The 24,752-nt window shown below is 38.6% G+C and overlaps 1 protein-coding gene across 1 annotated transcript in view; it reads right to left on the reverse strand.

Moving 5' to 3' along the window:
• Nucleotides 1-24,752, reverse strand: part of UNC13C (unc-13 homolog C) — a 520,481-nt gene that overhangs the window by 279,844 nt on the left and 215,885 nt on the right. The window contains exons 10-11 of the mRNA XM_075857981.1: nucleotides 9,171-9,398; nucleotides 5,722-5,863 (exon numbers count right to left, since the gene is read on the reverse strand). Coding sequence (XP_075714096.1) covers nucleotides 5,722-5,863; nucleotides 9,171-9,398 — 370 coding nt within the window. The remainder of the gene's footprint in view (nucleotides 1-5,721; nucleotides 5,864-9,170; nucleotides 9,399-24,752) is intronic.

Below are 24,752 nucleotides of genomic sequence, written 5' to 3' on the forward strand. Positions count from 1 at the left end.
TAACTGAACATACGACTATACAGATGTAGCCATCATTGTCTTGACTTTTAACACATTAAATACACAGTGTTGAAAAACTTTAACTTGATTTTTTAATGCCATTTGTTGTGCGATATCACACTGCAGCAAGTTATCAGAGTCAAGATAAACGTGGCTACATCTGTTGGCTGAATACAGGGTAATAAAAGTTGTAACCTAGCATCACTACAGTTACGTTGGTTCTTTTCCATCAGAATCCCGGTATTTTTTGATGGCCAACATAGCACAGAATCTGCACTATTTTAATAAAATCCTAGCAGATCCATCAATCAGCACATAATAGATACTAAGTTATAACTGATCTGTTTTGGATCCTGTAAAAATATAAGCTATAAAGCCAGTGTGAACAAAAGCTTTCTCAACTTTTTATGTCTATATATAAACTGTGAAGTTACTTCTCTTAGGCCTCATGCACACGACTTTAGCCATGTGCACGGCCGTGATTTTCGGGTCAGCTGGGGGCAGAGTGTCACCGGCGAGCCGCCCCCAAATCGCGGGCCGTGCACATGGCCATGGCCATTATTTGCTATGAGCCTGGACCATGCACGGACCGTGAACACCACAGTCGTGTGCATGGCCCCATAGAAATGAATGGGGCCGCAATTCTCCCGTGGATTTTCGGGGGACTTGCGGCCGCAAATGCACGTTCGTGTGCATGGGGCCTTAGGATGTACTAAAAGATGTCTACTTGAAAGTGCATGTTTACATTCGGCAGATTCATTGCAACAATTTCTGCAACTGCAAAATCTACTCTATACAAGTGAATAAGGTTGTTTCTGCAGCATATTGCATGACTATTTGCAGGGACATATTTAGCTTGAAGTTTGAAATTCCCAGACTACAGATGTAAATTTTATGTTGCTTTTTAAAATTGTAAATAAATGTGGCAAATGTGTGAAACTAAACACACCGATAGGAAAATACATTACCATTATAAGTATATATAGCACAGCTACATAAGTCAGGTTACACCTTGTAGTCTTTTTTTGGAACCTGTGCAACCATATTAGCAACGTAGATAATATAATATAATTTTCATGATATACATTGTAATAATACTTAATGCATCACTCACTAATGCCATTAAGTTAACTTTGAGTTGTGTTCTATAGTAGATATGGCCCTGGATTGTAACAGCTCTATAGTGCATAATAAAATAAACACGAATAAGACTGAATACATCAAATGCGCAGCACTGGTTACAAGGACATTGGGCACTTCAACATAAATCTTGCAGCTAGTGTTTGCATTTAATAATATGAATCGTAATACCCAGAAATGGTGCGTTGAGAGCTGACAGGACTACAAGACAGCAGATGGATAGCTTAAACCAAAGCTGATTTATAAGCTCCTGAGATGCATCTGAAAGCTCTTTTACCCATTCATTGCTGACACTGCCTGTAAAGTGGAGCATCATACAAAAGCCCTTACTGTACAGGGGAGAGAACATGATTGTTTCTTTGCATACACTATTCAAAGGGATAGGGATAACATGTGTGGCTTATTTTCATGACAAAAAGTCTTAAGATATATATATATACAAGCACTAAATATTTAAATATCTCTACAATGCGTTACTGCCATGTTTACTATAAATTAAATGTGAGGATCATAATGCACATTTTAATCAAGTTGAGTCCATCTGCCATGACAAAGGCACCTTATAAACATTGTCATTGCAGATAGACTTGCACATTATGATCAATATTTTTTTTTTTACATAAAGCAAATATGGAAGTACGGCAATGTAAAATTATTTAAATATTCAATGTGTGCATAAATAATAGCATTTATTTTTTATATATGTGGCCATACAACTTTAACCTTTTCCTGCACTTCACATTTACGGGGCTGGTGGGAGGCAGTTACCACATATCATCGTAAATAGAGCTGAGCCAGTGCTATGAGCAGGGTGTCAGCTGTAACATACTATAGACACCCTGCTACAATAGCCGGCAACTAAACTAACTCCAATCCTGGCCAATTAACTCTCTAGATGACGTGGTCAATAGCGGCCATGGCTTTATGGTTCTATAGAAGTAAAGGGCTCCCTCTGAAAGCCCATCTAACAAAGACAGTGCCTATAGTATAACAATGACGGGCAAAATACACTGCAATGCAAAAGTATTGCAGTGTATTATGTAAGCAATTAAACTATTGCATGTTCAAGTTCCCTGGTAAGCCTAGAAAATATTGTACAAAATAGTTTAAAAAAAAGGGTACTGAAAAAAATAAATAAATCCAACGTAAAAATAAAAACACCCTCCACACTTTTTATCTATATAAAATGCTTTATTAAGGAGAAAAAAATTAAAATGATTCGTATTGCCTTATCCGAACAACCTGGCTACCCCGCTATTTATCCCTAATGGTGAATGCTGAGGAAAAAGAAAACCACTAATACACAATACCAGAATTGTTGTTTTTCTTCATCCCGCCTTTCAAAAAAAAGAGAGATAAAAATGTATCAAAAATCCATATGTACCTCTAAAAGGTACCAATAAAAACTTCAACTCATCTCGCAAAAAGCCAGCTCCCATAAAGTTGCTTTGAAGGAAAAATAAAAATGTTATGGCTTTTGGAATGCGGTGACACAAAAACAAACGATTTTCTTTATGTTTCCAAACACCCCGAAAATCATTTCGACCCGCAGAATAAAATTCACATTGTTTATACCGCATGGCAAGTGCAGTAAAAGCAAATCCCTTTCCATTCTTTAAAAAAAAAAATACAATATTAAAGTTATTATAATTTATTTAAATTATTAAAGTTATTTAATATATTATATTTATTCCAAGTGGCAACAAAGGCATCTACTTTTCATGAAATTATGATATGAAGGCCGGTGATGAACCCTCTACCATCGTCAGATTGGCATAGGATATTTCAGAGTGGCCTTGTATTAACCCTTGGTGCAGAGTACATCTTGGGTTACAACAACCAGGACAGTCTCAGATAGATGACAACTGCACTGCCAGAATTGGCAGGTGAAGGCAAGGTCAAAGCCAGAGGCCAAGCCAAAGGTCAGATGGCAATGGTACCGTGGGCAGAAAAGTTCACAGACTGAGCCAAAAAGTCAGGATCAAAAGTCAGCAGCCAAGATTTCACAACTAGGGATTAGTACAGTAAAAGAAACCAGGAACATAGCAATAAATCAAAGACAGGAACAACCAGGAATATCAAGAATTAGGGCTAGAAGCTGGCATAAATAAACCCAGAGTGTCAGGAGCCATGGGGCTTTAATCCCCTGCCAGAGTGATGTGATCAGGAAGTGGTGGTTGAAGCATGCAAAACAGTGAGAAAAGCAAAGCGATGCGGGAATTGGGTGAGGTAACAAATTGCAGCCATCTGACTCAAACTTTAATTTAAACAATATTAACATAATTAAATAAAGTTGAGTTGAAATTTTCTTAATAAATTACAGATTTTTTATTGAGGACCATTTCCCCTTAATATTTTTAACAGACTGTCCGGTCATAAAAAGTAAGGCACATAAATACAGTGAATTCAAAATGTCTTCAAACACCTTCACTTTTTGTTATGTTGAGGCCTTGTGCTAAAATAAGAAAAATCTAACGTTTTCCCCATCATTCTGCAATCAATACCCCATAATGAAAGTGAAAACAGAATTTTAGAAATTTTTGCAAATTTATTAAAAATGAAAACATCGAATTTCGCATTGAGATAAGGATTTAGACCCTTTGCTATGACACTTGAACTTTAGCTTTGGGGCCTCCTATTTCTCTGGATAATCTTTGAAAATTTCTACACCTTGATGGGAGTCCACCTGTGGTAAATTCATTTGATTGGACATGATTTGAAAAGACACATCCCTGTCTATATAAGGTCTCACAGCTGACAATGCATATCAGAGCAAAAACCAAGCCATGAATAGGAAAGAACTGCCTGTAGAGCCCAGAGTTAGGATAGTGTGGAGGCACCGATCAGGAGAAGGGTACAAAAAAATTCTGCTGCACTGAAGGTTCCCATGAGCAAAGTGGCCTCCATAATTCCTAAATAGAAGAGGTTTGGTACACCACAACTCTACCTAGAGCTGGCCGCCCAACAAAACAAAGTGATCGGGGGAGAAGGATCTTGGTAACAGAGAAGACCAAGAACCCAATGGTCACTCTGGTTGAGCTCCAAAGATCCTGTGTGCAAATGGGGGAAACTTCCAGAAGGTCAACCATCACTGCAGCACTCTGCCAATCTGGGGTTTTTCAGCAGCTGGGACAGGGAGACTGAGCTTAACCCCTTAAGGACACGGATAATTTTGGCCTTGAGGACAGAACAATTTTTTTTAGATTTCCCTCTTTGCATCCCGACGCTCATAACTCTTTTATTTTTTGTACAATTTAGTTATATGAGACTTTTTGTTTTGCGGGACGAGTTGTACTTTATGTAGGTACCATTTTTTGGTACAAATACATTATCGTTTAATTTCTATACATTTTTATTTTGGCGAAAATGCAGAAAAAAAAGCAGTTCCGCAGCAGTTTTATTTTTTTTATTTTTTTACACCATACACTGATGATCATAAATAATGTTATACATTTGTTGTACAGGTTGTCGTGGCGATACCAAATATGTCTATATTATTTCATGTTTTGGGATTTCTATTTTAAAAAGTTTATTTATTATAAAAAAATGTGTTTGTGTATTTTTTTTACTTTTTATTTATTTATTTATCATTAATTTTTTTACATTCATTTAACTTTTTTTTTTTTTAATCCCATAAAGGGATTTATCATTTTGATTTTGTAACTGTAATATACTGGCATAAATCTATATGCCAGTACATTAGCCTGTGTACTGATTGTACACAGGCAGTTGTTAGGGCATACCTCAGTATGCCCTAACAACAGGAAATATGTTCAGACAGCCCTGGGGTCCTTCAATGGACCCTGGGCTGTCTGACCATACGAGTTATGGGCTTTGATCGCGTCACAGTTAGAAGAGCAGAAAATACCCAAATCCCTGTGTTGAAACCTTGTGGTATCATACACAAGAAGACTGGAGGCTGTTGTTGCTGCCAAAGCTGCTTCTACTAAGTACTGAGTAAAGGGTCTGAATACTTATGTCAATACAATATTTCAGTTTTTCCTTTTCAATAAATTAGCAAAATTACTAATATTCTGTTTTCACTTTGTTATTATGGGGTATTGCGTACAGAATGATTGAGGAAAAGATGCATTTTTATTTTATTTTACAAACATAACAAAATGTGAAAAAATTTAAAGGGTCTGAAGACTTTCCGAATGCACTGTATGTCTAAATGGTTCTATGAAATCTCTCATTACACTATAAGCCATATGGTAATTCCCTTCCTTCCTACTTCCTTTGTATATGTGATGCAATGTAAAGTATATTATTGACCTGGTTGATGTCCCCATGTAGAATGAGAAAAGGTAAAGTTTGACCTTTCAACTAGTAAATCACTTTACATGAGAGGTATTTTTCAATTAGCTATTCTCTGCAAGTGTAGTATGGTAAGACAGCATTGATTGGAGGAACGATCTATGTTTCTGGTGATTTACTATGCAGTATAATTCACCACCCAATGACAAAACAAGGGATTAACATGGTAATAGATTCTTCCTGTCTCGTATAAACTATACACCTATTAGTAACTACATTGACAGGTTGTAAATGATCACTTTCAACAAGAGTGTATATACTTACAAATGAAATTTTTCATCCCACACCGGATTTAGGTTTCCAAAAATGGTTTTTGTTCTCCTTTTAGTTTTTCCAACCTGGACTGTCACATATGGGTCGCTTGACCCCGTTTTATCCTTTGCTTGTAACCCCTGAGCACAAAGAACTACAAAATATAGAAAATATTCATTAATATGCAGATTATAAAATATATGCACAATACTTGTTGTCTTCTATAAAGTAGAAATGTGCTATACTGGAATTATTAAATTTGCATAAACTATTCAAGTTCAATAAATAAAAATTAAGTTACACAAATATTCCACTATGTACAGTATTCACCTATTCCCAGGATATGCCATAAATGTCTGATAAATGCGGGTCATACCTCTGGACCTACATCTTTACGCTTGCTCTGCTTTTTCCGCAACCTCCATAGAAGTGAATGGACAGACCTGTGCACATGCGCAGCCACCTCTCTATGCACTCTGTGCCTTGACTTGGTAGTCACCCCACTAGGCAGGATGGGTATCAGGCGACTCCCACTCTTGACATAGGTGGGGATCCCTATCAGACATTTATTGCAAATACTATGGATATGCCAGAAATGTCTGGGATGGGAATACCCCTTTAATGAAGAAACAATATGAAGCACTGGGTTATTAAAAAAGTCTGCCTACTGACCCTTCCAAATGCACTTTATTTAAATAAAACTAAGACAGGCTTAAAAATATACTTAGGCCTCTTTCACACAGCAGTATTCTGGTCAGTATTTTGCATCAGTATTTGTAAGCCAAAACTAGGATTGGAAAATAAACAGAAAAGTATCATGTTTGGCTTATAAATACTGATGCAAAATACTGACCAAGACACTGGCATGTAAAAGAGGCCTTACTAAGAAATCCTTGTACCACTGCCAAGGGATGGTGGCCATAATGCTTCCTCTCCAGCGTTGGCGTGAAAGTGCTGCCTACACATCATCAATACTTCAACTAAACGTGGGTGACATATTAAGATATGCACAAGAACATGGACATTTGAATGTGTGTCCTGTGGGTCTCTATCTGCAATAAATGAAATGGCTTGAGCATATTAATCGGCAATACAAACAAAAGGTCCAAATAATTGTTCACTGGGGAGTCTGAAAAAATGCTCCAATGAAGATTTGGTCACTTCTCAGGCTTAAAAATAAACTGGAACAAGTCAGTCTTGATGCCGTTGACAATGCCTTCTCCGAGACTTTGGAAATCCAGTCAATTTTACTAGAGACGGAAGGGTCTTTTAGATACTTAGTTATTAATATATCCTGAAAAATAGAGGACTACTCCTCTCTTAACTTTGCTACATTACATATAAGTATAAGAAAAAGAGTCAAAGTATAGGGTGATATGAAGTTCTCGATGTCCGACAGAGTTAGAATTCTTAAGATAATGGATAACTTTAGATGCCTTTCTATACGTATCTGGGAAACTAAGGCTGGGTTCACACACCCTATTTACGGACGTAATTCGGGCGTTTTAACCTCGAATTACGTCAGAAAATACGGCTCCAATGTGCCGGCAAACATCTGCCCATTCATTTGAATGGGCTTTACGATGTTCTGTGCCGACGGTCATTTTTTTCTACACGCCGCTGTCAAAATACGGCGCGTAAAAAAGACGCCCGCGTCAAAGAAGTGCCTGTCACTTCTTGGGACGTAATTGGAGCCTTATTCCATTGGCACCATAGAAAAACAGCTCCAATTACGTCCGTAATGGACGCAGCGAAAAACGCAGGCAACATGCCATTACGTCTGAAATTCAGGAGCCGTTTTCTCCTGAAAACAGCTCCGTGATTTCAGCAGTAATGGACGCTGCCGTGTGAACATACCCTAAGAGGCATAGATTAAAATAAGTATCTATATTTTTCAATAAAGATTGGTGGTCTAGGTCTACTGAATTGGAAAACATATTTTTATCATGACAGCTCCAATATATCATTGATTGGGATTATAATATATCCTAGATACTTCCTAGATGAAGATTTCCTAAAGCAGACTCTATTCATCTAATTTGGAGATGCTATATATTTTATATATATGTATATATATTTTATATATATATATATATATATATATATACATATACACACACACACACACACACACACACACACACATATATCTATATATATATATATATATATATATATATACATACACATACACTGCATGTATAAATATATATCTATATATATACACACATACACTGCATGTATAAATATATATATATCTATATATACATATGTAAATATACTGTGTGTATATATATATATATATATATATATATATACACATACACGCTGAATGTATACATATTTGTATATATGCGTGTGTGTGTTTGTAAGTATATATATATATATATATATATATATATATAGTATTACAATATTGAAAATTTATTCAACACTTCTGTCTGTTGAGATATAATCTAATAAGTGTAATGATTTTGAGCCAAGTTTATTCCTTTATCTGTAGGACTAGCTATTTTCTTGATGCACCCAGCATTATCATTCTTCTAACTCTAATCCATCTATGCTTAATCCTGGTGAAAGATTGGATTTTCAGTGTAGCAATCACCTATTGAATAAGCAGACATACTGTCTGTAATAAGAAAAATACCACCTAGACATGCATGTGCTCCGTAATGCATTTAACAGTCTGTTTGTCTAGAAGTAGAGAATTTAAAGAAATTTTACAAGAAGACATATTTATAACGTCATCAGTCACATCATTAGGCAACTTTCACACCTTTTACATGCCAGTATTTTGGTCAGTATTTGGAAGTCAAAACCAGGAGTGGGTCTAAAATACTGAAAGAGGTGCTAATTTTTTCATTATACTTTTCCCTGTTTGTTTCACTCCTGGTTTTGACTGAAGCTAAATAATGACAAAATACTGTTGGCCTAAAAGTGTGATTGTTGGGCACGTGAACAATGGGACCCCAACCAATGACAAGAGTGTGGAGTCTTCATTCCCTACTCTCAACGAAAAGGTGGACTTTAAACTGAAGTCCAGTCATAGATACATATGTCATAGATACTTGTGAGATAATCGCACTGGTGAAGTCTTTAATCTCAGACTACTACTGTTTTCCACCGAGAATTGGCTCTGTACAGCAAATAAGCACCTTTGGCACTAATCAGATATTTCTGTTACTAAAAATGTGTTTGTTGTCAGTTACCATGGAGACGCATAGGTCTGCATAGCAACTGCAGAGACAAAAAAATAGGACATTTTTAATCAAGTCCTAAAGCAAATTTGCTTCATTTTTAATTTCAGATACATTGGGACAATTAAAAATGTTTGCAAAGGTGGTCATAGCTTTTAATGTAAAAGTATAAATTAGCCTGAATGTAGATAAATTATTGTACTTAATAGTGAACTAAAGGTAAATGAAGGCTCTGACATAGTCATATAACACACTGTTCTTTACCTGTGATATTGATTTTGGCAGACCACTTGGATGTTCCTTCCAGTACACTTTGCTTTGCGGATTTTGTATTTTGCACAAAATCTTCTTTCGATGTCTGAAAGAGCTCCTGAATAAGTTCAAAAACCTCTGGTCTGTTTCTTTCTCTGATTTTCATTCTTTCTTTCATTGCCATAATGATGTGTTGAGTTTTGTCCTCTGCTCCATGTTTGGAACTTTTCTCAGCCGCCCCTAACAAAAAAATATTAACCAGATTAATGAATGTGTATTGGGACAAAACAGCAGGTTACGGCAAGCAGAAACTGGCTTAATTACTTATGAAAGATTTGCTGTCTTTAACTAGTCGTATACTAGAGATTGTGGACATCCAAAAAGGGAGATTTAGGCCATATTCACAGGACAGGGATTAACAGATGTCAGACAGCCACAGTAGGAACAATAGACCCAAAATGAGGCCATTAACACGGCCAATTTTATGACAGCCCGTTAAAACGGGCTGTCAAAAATTGGAGCATGCTTTATTTTTGGCCGTTCTCTCGGCGCTCGGCTCCCATAGAAGTCTATGGGGCCGTGTAAAGCACGGCTGTCACTCGGATGTGATCCGAGTGACGGCCATGCTTTCGACCGCTCGATCGCTCTCTTCTCCTTCTCACAGTGCGAAGTGCACGTGAGGAGGAGGGTATTTTTTTGCTCCCTGTAGGAACGGAATCCCCAATCCCCGGCCACAGCATTGACGAAGCTGTGGCCGGGGATTCCGCTCCAGGAGAAGTCCCTAACTTTACTGTCTATATATGGACTGTCACGTCAGGGACTTCTCCTGGCGCGGTCCCCTAGTACTGAAACTGAATCCCCGGCACTGTGGCTGGTGTTTCCTCTCCAAGAGAAGTTCCTGACTTCACTGTCGATATATGGACACAGTGATGTCAGGGACTTCTGAAGCAGAATCCTCAGCACCGACTTCACTCTCCATATATGGACATTGAAGTCAGACTTCTCCTGGAACGGTCCCCTACAGTTGCCCTATCTACAGGAAGGTAGGGTGGTGGCATCTATGGTGGTGCTATGTAAAAGTGGTCTGTGTGGCACTACCAATAGGGGGGCTATGTGGCATTACCTACATGGAGGCTGTGCAGCATTACCTACAAGAGGGTTGTGTGGCACTACCTTTAAGGGGGTTGTGTGGCACTACCTACAAGGGGGGCTGTGTGGCACTACCTATAAGAGAGCTCTGTGGCACTACCTATAAAAGAGAGCTGTGTGGCACTACCTACAGGGAGCTGTGTGGCACTACCTACAGGGGGCTGTGTGGCACTACCTACAAGGGGGCTGTGTCGCACTACCTACAAGGGGGCTGTGTGGCACTACCTACAAGGGGGGCTGTGTGGCACTACCTACAGGGAGGCCGTGGCAGTATCTACAGAGGGCAGTGTGTGGCACTACTTACAGAGGGAAGTGTGTGGCAAAAAACGCACACATGAAATTCATCCGTTTTTAAAACGGACAGGGAAAAAAACCAGATGCAAAATGGGTAAAAATTGGCAGTTAGGCCCTATTCACACGACAGGGTTTCCCGGCCGTGTGACGGCTGTTCAAAAAACGTCCGTCACATGGCCTCAGTAGGAACAATAGACCTCAAATGGGGCTATTCACACAACCGTTTTTTTGACGGCCCAGGAAACCCCGATGTCAAAAAATGGGACATGCCCTATTTTCGCCCGTTCTCCCGGCCCCCATAGAAGTCTATGGGGCAGGGTAATACACGGCCATCACTGGAATGTGTCGCGAGTGACGGCCGTGTCTTCCGTCGCTTGCTCTCGCTTGCTCTCTCCTCCTCAGATTCGACAACGATGTGGCCGGGGATTGGGGATTCCCCTTTAGGAGAAGTCCCTGACTTCACTGTCCATATATGGACACAGTGACGTCGGGGACTTCTGAAGCAGAATCCCCGAACCCATGGCCGGTGTTTCCGCTCCAGGAGAAGTCCCTGACTTCACTGTCCATATATGGTCAGAGTGATGTCAGGGACTTCTGAAGCAGAATCCCCGACCCTGTGGCCGTTGTTTCTGCTCCAAGAGAAGTCCCGGATTTCACTGTCCATATATGGACACAGTGACATCAGGCACTTCCGAAGCAGAATCCCTGACCCTGTGGCCAGTGTTTCCGCTCCAGGAGAAGTCCCTGACTTCACTGTCCATACTGTCGGAAGTGTGTGGCATAAACTTGACAAATGAAATTCATCCGATTTTAAAACGGACAGGGAAAAAAATGAATTCAAAACGGGTCAAAATCGGCCTTTAAAAACGGTAACATAGCCTGGAACGAAATAGTAACGGATGCAAAACGGACGGGAAAAACGGTCCAAAACGGCCGTTTTTATCGGCCGACACTCGTACCCAGTCGTGTTAAAAACTGAAAAACGGCCCGGAAACGGATGCAAAACGGCCAAGAAAAACTGACGTTTTTATCGGCTGACACTTGGACCCTGCGTGTGAATAGAGCCTTAGACCATTTTCTGCTGATTATTTTGGCTTTTTGTGACACTGATGGCAGCTATATGTGGAAAAATTCTGCCGTTGTCAGGTGCAGTTCTTGGAAAGTTGTTTATGTTAAATACAAATCTGCATCTTAGCAGGCCACAGATGGAGGCAGAGATTAGAAGGTCAACCTTCACAGACCAAACGTAAACAAATGGTTCAGAAAATGGCTGTCCAAAATCTGTGTGTATTCATTTCACCAGTAAACCCATTTTCAGGCCTAGTTCACGCAGAATATTTTGCATGGAGAAAAATATCGGCCTCAAAATTCATTCAGGAATTTTGAGGCAGATTTTGACCTGCCTACGCTTTTTTGCCATGGCTTTCGCGGCAAAACCTAAGGCCAAGGGAGTTCTATAGGTGAATTGTGCAATCGGAGTACTTTGTTGTTGGATTTCCAAGATTTTTAGGGGGGCAATTCTAATATTCAGAATATATTAGGGAAGAGCTATTTAAGTAATTTCATAATGTAATAATGTAAAGTAGCCCTCACTACTGAGAGACTAAATTTTCTACCTGACGATGCTCTCCTGAAAATGTACTTAGAATCCCTTCTTGAGTGCATTGTAACCTTTTTAGTAAGTTATTTGACCTAATTACATTTGTTTATTGTGTAGCACTGCAGTTATATTGCTTTTCTGTATTACTTTCTAGTCCTTTAAAGTTAGCTTAATTTTTCATTTGTATGTAAATTAACCTAATTGCAATTGGAATAAATATGTTTTTCACTACATATGATCATAATTATCATTAATTGCATTCTCTAAAAACACCCTATTGTCCAAAGTTCAGTAAAATTCAGAAGGAAAGTTAGTCAGAGCCATAAAAGTCATTTTCTAAAGGCAGCAGCATAGATTTAATCACAGCTTTCACTAGATTAATGATGAACTTCTAAAAGCAATGATGCCATAATTATATTATTTTCATAATTTCAATAACTACTGTAGATGAAAGGAAATCATAGGCACATATAGGGTATACAAGAATATCTCAGTCTTATATACTGTATCAGAGAATGTACTATATAGTGGGAATTATTAGAAGCCACAGAGAAGGTCAAATGATGTTAATTCCTGTAGAGACAGGGGGATAAGTAAATGAAAGCACTCCTGCTATAGAGATAACCAGTCCTAGGACTTTAGAGCACATACTGGTCTGCACAACCAAAGACAACTGCAATAGGACTGGTACTATGAGTCAAAGCTGCGAGAATGTGCAACCCACAACAGTTTGCCGTGGTATGGTACTTTGTGTGGCACCGTATGTCGGACATTTATTCTAGTAAAAAAAAGTTTGAGTGGCAATACCTCCACAATATGGCACCCATTGGATCATGCCACCATTTTATTTTCTTTCAGATTCCTACAGAAACATATGGAGGTTTAGTAAGACCCCCATAAAGTTTTATAGGTGCCCTAATATGGCTCCAGAGAACTTGGAGACCTAAGGGGCAAAAGAACAGTTAAGTAAACCAGGTAACAAGTATAGAAAGATGCTAACACCAAAGGAAAGACAAGCTAACAGCAACAAATTGTAGGGACTCCATACAGAGTCCTTGTACATGGCCTTGTTGAGTGCATGACCTCTAAGGCTCCATGCATATGGCCATATTAATAAATGAAAACACATAATTGTAGTGTTTGTAGTTTTTATGTGATTTATGTGGACTTTTTTTTTTACTATATGGCTATGTTAACATCACGTTTTAGGCCTACGTTTGATGTATACGTCGGAAAAAGCTCCCGACTAATAACTTAAAAATAGGCTGTGACGGATGCAAACAGTGGCATCTGTCACGTTAAAAAAGTATATGATGTAGTATACGTCTTTTTCGGAATCCGGCAGATGGAAAAGCATAGTTTACTACGCTATTTCAGCCTTAGAAAAAAGAAAAGGGTATCCCTATTTTTACCAACCCGACGGAGGCTAAAAGGATATGTTTTTGGCCTCAGTCAGGCTAATGAATCCTAACGACACATTTAGTGTGTGTGTCAGGAGTCTTACCATCGTACATGCTAAGCGTAGTGCATAAAAGCAATGTGAATGAAATCTGAATCACACACAAAAGGTCAGATTAAAGGCGGGCTTACCCCAGATCTTAATTTGAATCACAATGATACATCAAGCCAATTTAGGCTCTGTGTCAGGGTCTCGTCTATGGGAAGATGGGTACATGTGAAGCACATAAAAACCATGTTCTTCATCTGTGTCTGAAAAACCGCATTACAAAAGTGCAGCAATTTGCGGTAAAACCATGTGTGGTTATTGGCGCGCAGTTATCAGCCACGCAGGGCACAACCGTACCCTTACTAAATAGTATATTGCTTGAAATCAATCACATTCATACAAAACAATTACCATGAAAAATTACTAGATGATTTAAGAGCTAAAGAAATTAAGAACAAGAAATTATTTATCTCAGTGTTGCTTAAAAAAGTCATAAATAAAAAGTGTGTCATGCTCTGATCATTACAAGATACATTGTACTATTAGAAATTTTGCAGGTTGGTCTTGTGTGACTGTCTTTACAGATTTCTTGTAAGGCAAAGTTCACACTACCGTTGCCTCCAGTTTAGGTCTCTTCCATGGGAGGAAGAGACGACCAGAAATCCAAAGGGGAAGCATTTCAATGGTAATTCTTTTGTTTCAATTGGATTCCGTTTGCCTTCGTTCGCTAGGTTTCTGTTTTCTTTCACGAAAGCAAAAGTGCTGCAGACTGCAAACAACCAATGATGACTATAAACAACCAATGATTTTGCATTAGGTCATATTGATAAAAAATATCCACAAAAAGCACATGTGCACCATGTTTATAAAGCAACTGACTGGAATACGTTTGTGAAATTTATAAAGAACACGCAACATATACTGCACTAAGAGCCTCTTCACATCAGCATTCAGTTTCCATTGATGGGTTCCATCAGACCTTTCCATTGGAGGAACCCATCAACAGAAAGGCAAGCTTCCGTTTGCAGTACCATTGATTTCAATGGTAATGCTTCCGTTGCTAATGGTTTTCGTTTGTCTCCGCTCCGTAAGGTTTCCGCTTTTTTGACGGAATCAAAAGCGCAGTCGACTGTTTAACTAAAGTTAAAAAAATTAAACAGAAAAAAGGTCCAAAAAAGAAAGTCATTATTTTGTATAAAATATATTTTATTACTCATAGATTACATAAAAACAAAAAACCTACACATATTAGGCATCTACACGACTGTATTATTTAGCGTAAAATGTGAACGGGATAAAAAAAAAATGTAGAAAAATATGCAGAAAAATCGCTTTTTCCGATATTAATGCCGCAAAAATAAATTTTATAACTTACGCAGTAAAAAACGCAGAATTTAAAAAAATAAAAATTATCCCTCATAAAACAAGGGCTCATATAGCCACGTCAATGGAAAAAAAAAAAGTTATGGCCGCTGAAAGACAGAGGCAAAAATGAAAAATTGGAGCTGGTTATGGAGCATGGGATTTATTTATTTCAGTTACTTATATAGCGCCAACATATTATGCAGCGGTGTACAGATGTTCTCTTTTTTACTGTCCCCATCGGGGATCACAATCTAAATTCCCTATTGGTATGTTTTCAGGGTGTGAATGGGGAGAACGTACAAACTCCATGCAGATGTTGTCCTTGTTTGCATTTGAACCCAGGACCCCAGTGCTGCAAGGCAATAGTGCTAACCACTGAGCCACCGTGCTGCCCATATTAAACAGACACATACTATAATGCATGTATGTGTACACTTTATAATATATAATAAATGCTGTTATTCGAAATATTACTACTGCCAATATTAAAATGTACTAAATGTATTCCAATTTAAGTTCCTAAATTGTTGTTTCATTAAAACATATTTTTACTACATGTTGCTGACAATATTTCAGCCATGAAAATTGTGGTTTAGCGATTCATCCATACTAATTTGGAAACACTGACTGCTCAGAACACACATCTTCACATGCTTGGCCAGTTCCCTAATACTGAACATGAAGCTGTGGTAGCACAATTTATAAAATGACACTAAACATTCAGGGTGAACACTATTAAACACTCACGCTTGTTAAACAACCGTCCTTCAGAATTAATCTAATATCTACAGTTGTCAATATATGTTTCAAGGTTCTTGAAGTATTTTGATTGTATTTTATCTGCAATATCTTACAGTATTAATATTGTGTATCTTTTATCATCTATTACTGTTTTATCTCTGCAGGGCTGAACAAGACAATTCAAACCTTCTATTCTACTTTCTATAACACTAAAGGGCCTTTTACACCGGCCGACAATCGGCCGGTGCAGCGAACACCCATCAACTAGACATCGTTGATCGGCGCTCGTTTGCTCCTGTCACATGGAGCTATGAATGGGAACGAGCGGTCGTTACTCCGAATGCTCGTCCCCATACATTATCATCATGTCGGCAGTGCGTCTCCCTGTTTACACACGGAGATGTGTTGCCGACAACAATAATATTTCTCTTTTTTAAAACGATACGACCAGAAGATCAGAAGATAATCGAGCATTTGCTCGTTTATCTGATGATCATTCCCGTTTACACATGGCAATTATCGGCAATGAGCGTTATACGAACGCTCGTCTGCGCGATAATCGGCCAGTGTAAAGCCCCTTTTAGGCAAGGTTCACACCATGTTTGGCCATTTCGTTCGCAGTTTATGTCTGGAAATGGTGTGTGTGTGTGTGTGTGTGTGTGTGTGTATAGTGAACATAGTGTAAGTCTATATAGTGTGTGTGCTGTGTGTATAATGTAAGTCTATACAGTGTATGGTGTGTATAATGTAAGTCTAGTGTGTGCTTTGTGTATAGAGTTTATAGTGTGTTAAATGTAAGTGTACATAGTGTAGGTGTGTGTGTATATTGCATATATGTGTATAGTGTATATATTGTATAGTGTGTATATAGTGTGTGCTGTGTGTATAATGTAAGTCTATGTAGTGTGTGTGTGTATAGTGAACATAGTGTAAGTCTATATAGTGTGTGCTGTGTGTATAATGTAAGTCTATATAGTATATGGTGTGGATAATGTAAGTCTATATAGTGTGTGCTGTGTGTATAGAGTTTATAGTGTGTTAAATGTAAGTGTACATAGTGTAGGTGTGTGTATATATTGTATAGTGTGTAAATAGTGTGTGCTGTGGGTATAATTTAAGTGTATATAGTGTAAGTATATATAGTGTGTGTATAGTGTATATAGTGTAAGTCTATATAGTGTGTGTGTATATAGTGTATATAGTGTAAGTCTATATAGTGTTTGTGTGTGTATAGTGTAAGTCTATATAGTGTGTGCTGTGTGAATAGAGTTTATAGTGTGTATAATGTCAGTCTATATAGTGTAAGTGTGTGCGGGTAGTGTGTGTGTATATAGTGTGTGGTGTTAGTGTGAATTGTATATAGGGTGTTTGGTTTCAAAATTCTTGTGTGTGAAATTATTTCCCACCCATAGAGCGCTCTGCAGTCAGTCCGGAGTACGGAGTCAGTCCGGAGTTCTGTTGTGCCCGGAGCACGGGCACAACAGAAAGTCTATGATTCCGTACACCGCTCTGAGGAAAGACAATCAGAAATTAAGTGGAACAGCGCTCACCCGAGCACTCCTGCCGCTTTGTTTTAGTGATCGGTGGTGGTCTCCATGCTCGGACCCCCATCTATCAAAACTTCTGATATATCACTATGACACGCCAAATGTTTTTTAAAAGTTTAGTTACCCCTTGGGGAATTAATTTATTGGTCTGAGTTAATGTATGGGCCTGGGGTCTTAATTTGCTTAGGGGTCTGGTGTAAAAGACAATTTAGAGTGTTTAATATCTGAATTTTTAAGTTGCTATAGACGCTGAAAATAGGTACAGAATCGAGGGGCAAAGATTTCTCATCGGGAAACTCTGCAGTCATCAGGAAAAGTCGCCATAACGGTCTGTGTCAGATGGAGAAGAAAAGAGAACGACCCATCAGTGAAGACATCACCTGTGTGTCATTGCATTTATAGATCTGTCCCCTCTCCTGACATGTCTGTTATCGGAAATCCTTGTATTCCACATAAAGGTTTTGTGTACCCAGCACTAATAGACAAATGCGTGTTACCATTCCCCTTGTCAGGAGGATGTGTCCCTACACAGTGTGATAATGTCAGCGATGGTTGGAGACTGTCAGTATGTAGGGACACAGCCCTTTGACAAGGGGAATCGTAACACTCATTTGTCAATGCCCACACAGAAAGGTGGTGTTTAATATAGACACGGCGTGGCAGGGCGGTGGTTGAGAAGGGGGGCCCAAGCTTGTGGAACAGCCCAGGTCCTATGATCTACTTAGACAACCAAAAGCGAACAACAAAGGGACATAGCCCTTAGAATGATAGTCAACTATATAATATAGAAAAATGAACAATCTTAATTTAGAAATGATACAACAAATATCACAGAATATAAAACACGAATGGACCACATAAGGAGATGAAGACAGTGCGGTCAGATGAAAAAGACCATAAACGTACAGAGTCAGCCAACCTAGGGAAGTAAAAAACCGCTCAAATGACCCACAGGGAAATGATCCTGCATGTGGAATGGCAATGCCCAGATTTCTCTATACATCTGGGCATTGCCATTCCACATGCAGGATCATTTCCCAGCAGCACAGCAAACAATTTGTTTACCTAATGTGGCTCAAAATCTAATTTCCTATATCAGTTATGCGCACATAAACATGGTAGGGCCAATTCAAAACTTTGGACTTTCTTATAGTGTGAGAGCAAACGGAAGTGTATGAGAGTAAACCACTCGAGAGCATAAAAATGCCTTGAAATGGTTATCCGAATGATCAGATTATCCCAGAAATGCAACAATATAATGTTCACATGATGATTAATCAAATGCTTAACACATATTATAAAATAAAATAATATTCTCATAGCAAGTAGCACCCTGAGCACCTATACGTTATACTGCACAGATGACAGCATGAGCCAAATGACAGCATTTCACATGCAATATTTGGATACTGTATATCAGGAAAAACCAAGTAATAGGTTAGGTGACATTTAGAAAACCCAGTCTGCTTAAGAGAGTTTGAAAAATGGTAGAACGTTGAACTTGGGGGTGAAATGTAACGTATTGATCTTTGCTATTTTTTTTTACTTTATTTTTTTTAAATATTTAATCGCTTTTCTTCATCTACATGTATTTCTTAATTGCAACAATTATTTACCAAAAAAGCCGTGATATGTTTTTTTTTTTTTATCTTTATAAATGTTATACAGTATTTTCTATTATTTTGCAGCTATGGACAGTAAATGTTATACAGTATTTTCTATTATTTTGCAGCTATGGACAGTAAATGTTACAGTATTTTCTATTATTTTGCAGCTATGGACAGTATGCAGTATCATGACTGCATTCAATTAAATATGAATCTCTCCCTCCAGAAAAAAAAAATGTGTGACATGCTCCATCGGATGCCATATTACAGAGCTATTCCCCTTTAAAAGCATTACTTCTAAGGGAGAACCATATGGTGGTACACAGAGTGCCTCAGTAGTATGTAGACACAATTAGGACTCCGTTTGATGCTTTACAGGATCCTACCTACGGCTCTGCCATGTGCATGAGGCCTTATCCTGGGTTCTCCTTCTATAGACACTCAAATTAGGTTACATCTATTCACAAGACTGGGTATGGGTATAGCTATCTAAGAAAATGGGGCTCACTTCTTTATGTTTGACTTCATAAATATAACAGTCCTTAAAGAGGCTCTGTCACCAGATTTTGCAACCCCTATCTGCTATTGCAGCAGATAGGCGCTGCAATGTAGATTACAGTAACGTTTTTATTTTTAAAAAACGAGCATTTTTGGCCAAGTTATGGCCATTTTTGTATTTATGCAAATGAGGCTTGCAAAAGTACAACTGGGCGTGTTGAAAAGTAAAAGTCCAAGTGGGCGTGTATTATGTGCGTACATCGGGGCGTGTTTACTACTTTTACTAGCTGGGCGTTGTGTATAGAAGTATCATCCACTTCTCTTCAGAACGCCCAGCTTCTGGCAGTGCAGATCTGTGACGTCACTCACAGGTCCTGCATCGTGTCGGCCACATCGGCACCAGAGGCTTCAGTTGATTCTGCAGCAGCATCAGCGTTTGCAGGTAAGTAGCTACATCGATTTACCTGCAAACGCCGATGCTGCTGCAGAATCATCTGTAGCCTCTGGTGCCGATGTGTCCTCGCTCGTCTGACACGATGCAGGACCTGGGGAAGTGACGTCACAGCGTGATCTCTCGAGAACACGGCTGTGTCTGCACTGCCAGAAGCTGGGCGTTGTGAAGAGAAGTGGATGATACTTCTATACACAACGCCCAGCTAGTAAAAGTAGTAAACACGCCCCGATGTACGCACATAATACACGCACAGTTGTACTTTTACTTTTCAACACGCCCAGTTGTACTTTTGCAAGCCTCATTTGCATAAATACAAAAATGGTCATAACTTGGCCAAAAATGCTCGTTTTTTAAAAATAAAAACGTTACTGTAATCTACATTGCAGCGCCGATCTGCTGCAATAGCAGATAGGGGTTGCAAAATCTGGTGACAGAGCCTCTTTAAAGGGTTTTTCCCATGAAGGACATTTATGACATATCCACAGGATATGTCATAAATGTCAGATAGATATTCAAAAGTGCTCTTATATGTGTCACTTTTCACTTTACTGGGGGGGCGGTCTCCCTGACTATTGCACTGATTTGACGCGAACATGGTACAGTTATTGCCGTTATATCTCTCTTATCACTCAATTCTGATAGGTGGGAGGCTACCTTTTACTGTTGTTCTTATACATGTATATATATGCATACTGTTGTTACACTATGATACTTCATTTAAATGTATTGCACTGCGTGCAAATTTCCTTTTTTTTGCACAAACCGTGAAATGTTTCTGTATTGTTATATTTTCAAAATAAAAATCTTTGATAAAGAAAAATAAATAAATGTCAGATAGATGTGGGTCCCACCTCTGGGACTCACACCTATCTCCAGAACGGGGCCCCCTAAACCCAGTTCTGCCGCACTGTGCTCTCGCTGCCTCCAGGCCACTTGGTTATATGGTTGGGAGTCACGAAAACAGCATAGCTCGCTGAGCTATGCTGTTTCAGTAACTCCCATAGTAGTGAATGGCAGTTATGGAAGCAGCGTAGAATGCGAGCTACGCCGTTTCCGTAACTATCATTCAGTTCTATTGGAGCTACGCTGTTTTTGTAACTCACCACCATATAACCTTTTTTATGGTCGGAACTCACCTGGTTCAGCCGCAACACAGAGCAGCTGAACGGGGTTTATGGGGCCCAGTTCTGGAGATAGGTGTGGATTCCAGAAGTGGGACCCGCATCTGTCTGACATTTATGACATATCCTGTGGATATGTCATAAATGTCTCTCATAGGATAAAGAGGACTGTCACTAGTTTAGTAATGCCCAATCTGCTAGCTAATCTAATAGGCGGTGTCACACTGATAATGCTAGTGAAAATTGTGTCCCAAAAAGTTTATTATTTTAAAAGTTATGATCTGCAAATGAGGCTATATTAGACAAGTGGGTGTCAACACCAGCGATTCTCCTGAGGTGGAGCTATCTCACAGCCTCTGACGCTGTCCTATTAGCATGCTGCTTCACACAGTGTGAGAGACTGAGGCTGGAGGGAAAGGGGATCACTTCAAATAGCCATATCTCTGGCTGCGGACCACCAAGAACAGTGGTTCTGGTGGATTATGAAGGATGAGATTCTAATCTTGGAGCAGTTCAAGCTGTAAAAAAGACCGCAGATATCACCAGTTGAAAACACAGTCAGGAATCGAAGCTGTATACTATAAGATCACGCTGTTTTGCTGGGCAGGGAAGAGGAGAAATGTATAATGGTGATTTGACAGCGTCATACAGAAAAAATTACACCACCCAGAGTGAAAAGAACGAGTCACCTCCAACTTGGCAAGAATAGCCAAATTATCATATTCAGAAAAATGCTCATAACTTTGCAAATAATAAACGTTTTTGAAAAATAATTACACTGTAGTTATCAGCATCATAGCGCCTATTAGATTAGTTAGGAGATAGGGCATTAATAAACTAGTGACAGATCCTCTTTAACTCTCTTTAATATTCCCTAAATAAGAAATATGATAAGCAGTTTCCTGAGTAATACACATTAAACTGATTTGTTATTGTAACTTAAAATTTTTAATGCTTTCTGTCACTTTTAAAAATCTGGATGTATAGAATTTGCAATTCTAATGTTTCTGCTTCCATTTATCACGGACAAGAACATTTTCCATCTATGCCATCTCTTATTTTGTACTTAGTTATTGCTTGGTTTAATTTATTGTACAACTTAAATGTGAAGATGCTGCAATATACTAAAATGCCAGCACTGTGAGCAAAACCTCTAATGATATTTCTCTATAGTAGTATATTGAGAAGCTAAAAGCAACAATTCATTTTGCACTTAGGTTTCATTAAATATAAATAAGACACTAGGCACTCTTTGACTTATACTATATGTTTTATTCAATAAAACACATGGTTTTATCATTACTATGCCTGATATTCTGGATAACAGAATGACTAAAACACTGGCTTTCATATAAATAGACTGGCTCTTTTTTTTTTGTAAATTATAATAGTTATTCCTAATAGGTCAACATAATATTATTAAAAATAAAGGTAAAAGGGAAACAAGTGAAGCTCCACCTAGTAAATATTACTTTACATGGTCAGAACAGGTCAAATCTAGCATTTGTGTTATATATATTATTTTCATGTTTAATCTGCACAGTTTAGCAAAAAAAAAACTCTGGTTGCAACCTGAAAACCGTCAAGAAGCTGCTGTTGACGTATCCATTATTTTTAATATCCATTTAGTTCTCTGCGTGCATAATAGAATATTACTGTGAAAGGCCAGTGGGTATTATTGGTTCATTAATACCTTAAATTAATTGTCTGAATAAGAAAACCCATTTTCAAACACCCTTTTATGGAAGGTTTAGTTAATTAATTATTCTCTCAGATTCATTTCAATGAGTACTCTGCAATGCTTTATTTCAGCTGTGGTGCAACCGCAGAAACTTTCTGCAAAGTTCCACCACTGATTACAATTGTCAGAATTCTAATCCGGAAACTCCTATGTCCCAGGCAGCATATCTGGTCATTGAGCTATTGGTGATGCTGGACAGCTCCAATGCTAAATCTATTGTCTAGGCTCCCTGGGTTCTTGGTTCTTGAGAGTCCTTGCCTTGATTAGTTTCACTCTTTTGGCTTCCTATATAAGCCTGGCCTTTGCACTTTCTCCTTGCAAAACTATTTAGCTCCCTGCATCTAACCTGGATTGTTTTCTGACCATGTCCCTGCCTTACGCTACAAACTGTTGGCATTTATCTTCGTACCGAATCTGGACTGTTATTTGACAACTTTTACTATTATAATTTTCCTTCCAGATCATTTCAGTCACTGGACTCTGAATCTCCTTTCAGAACTTGACAACAGTTGATCACGGGGGTCCCAGCAGTGTAATTAGTTTATTGTCAGAAGACCCTTCCAACAAATAGATATTGTCCAAAGTGGTCTACGCCTTTGATTCTCAATGCTGCTCTGCTCATAGCATATGAATATCTCATACAGATATTCAGTATTTACTGTGTATGTTAATGCAGCAAATGAGTGTTCATGCGTTAATGAGCAATATGTATTCAGGTGATAATAAACAAGACTATCCTGGGAATTCATACAAGTCATAACTATAATAAAATAAAAGTCATCAGATCCATTATCAGCAAGGCGATTGCTGGTTGATGCTTTCTGGGTGGGGACAAATATTTTTTCACTACAAAAATAATGAAAAACGGAAAGCATAAAATTAGGTAATTAAAATGGGTAAGGAAGCAATGTACATTGATCAAACTTTTAAAATAAATTTAAATGTATATCCTATTCTTTGGATTGGTGTCAGGTGCTGCAACACATGGTAGAAAATAAGAATGATTGCAGATCAGAGACACTACGATTGGAAAAAAATGATGGATCAGTTATTCTTATTATGCATTTCTATTTAGTATTATGAGTGCATAATAGTGTATTACAGTGAATGGCATTAAGACGTAAGTGGTTCTCTAGTTAGGAAAACCAATTTTATAACAACCTATAAAGCATTTTTTTTACGTTAAAAGATGTGGATCTCTTCCCCTTTTAGCCAGCGCTGAGAGAAGCTACTAAGAGCACTTCTTGCTCTAAGGGACCTGGCATGTCTGCTCATTGCAGAAAAACATAAAATAGTGAAAAAAGAACAGCAGGTAAAAAATGGATATTGAGCAATATTTTAAAAGCAATTTAAATTTACATTCTATTCAGTGTCAGTAGCTGTGACACAAGAGAGAAAATACAGATTAGTGCAAACAGAACCACTGGGAGATGCACTATATGGTCAAGTGTATTGGGTCACGCATCCTAATCATTGAATTCAGGTGTTTCATTCAGTCTCATTGCACAATTGTATAAGGCTGGGTTCACATGACCTATTTTCAGGCGTAAACGAGGCGTATTATGCCTCGATTTACACCTGAAAATACGGCTCCAATACGTCGGCAAACATCTGCTCATTCATTTGAATGGGTTTGCCGACGTACTGTGCCGACGACCTGTCATTTTACGCGTCGCTGTCAAAAAACGACGCGTAAAATGACTGCCTCTACAAAGAAGTGCAGGACACTAATAGAACGGGGTGGGGTCACCGAGTGCTTACTCGCATAGTGAATAAAAGTCACCAACTCTCTGCCTACGAAGTGAGGCCGGATTCACACGAGCGTGTGCGTTTTGCGCGTGCAAAAGATCCATAAAAGCTCCTTGTGTCTGCAACATATGATGCGTGGCTGCGTGATTTTCGTGCAGCCGCCATCATTATGACACTCTGTTTTTATGTTTGTAACCAGAAAAGCATGTGGTGCTTTTCTGTTTTCATTCATAGTTTTGACTACTGTAGCGTGCGTCACACGCGCGTCACACGGAAGTGCG

This window comes from Rhinoderma darwinii, chromosome 3, assembly GCF_050947455.1.
Source record: "Rhinoderma darwinii isolate aRhiDar2 chromosome 3, aRhiDar2.hap1, whole genome shotgun sequence".
Lineage (NCBI taxonomy): Eukaryota > Metazoa > Chordata > Amphibia > Anura > Rhinodermatidae > Rhinoderma > Rhinoderma darwinii.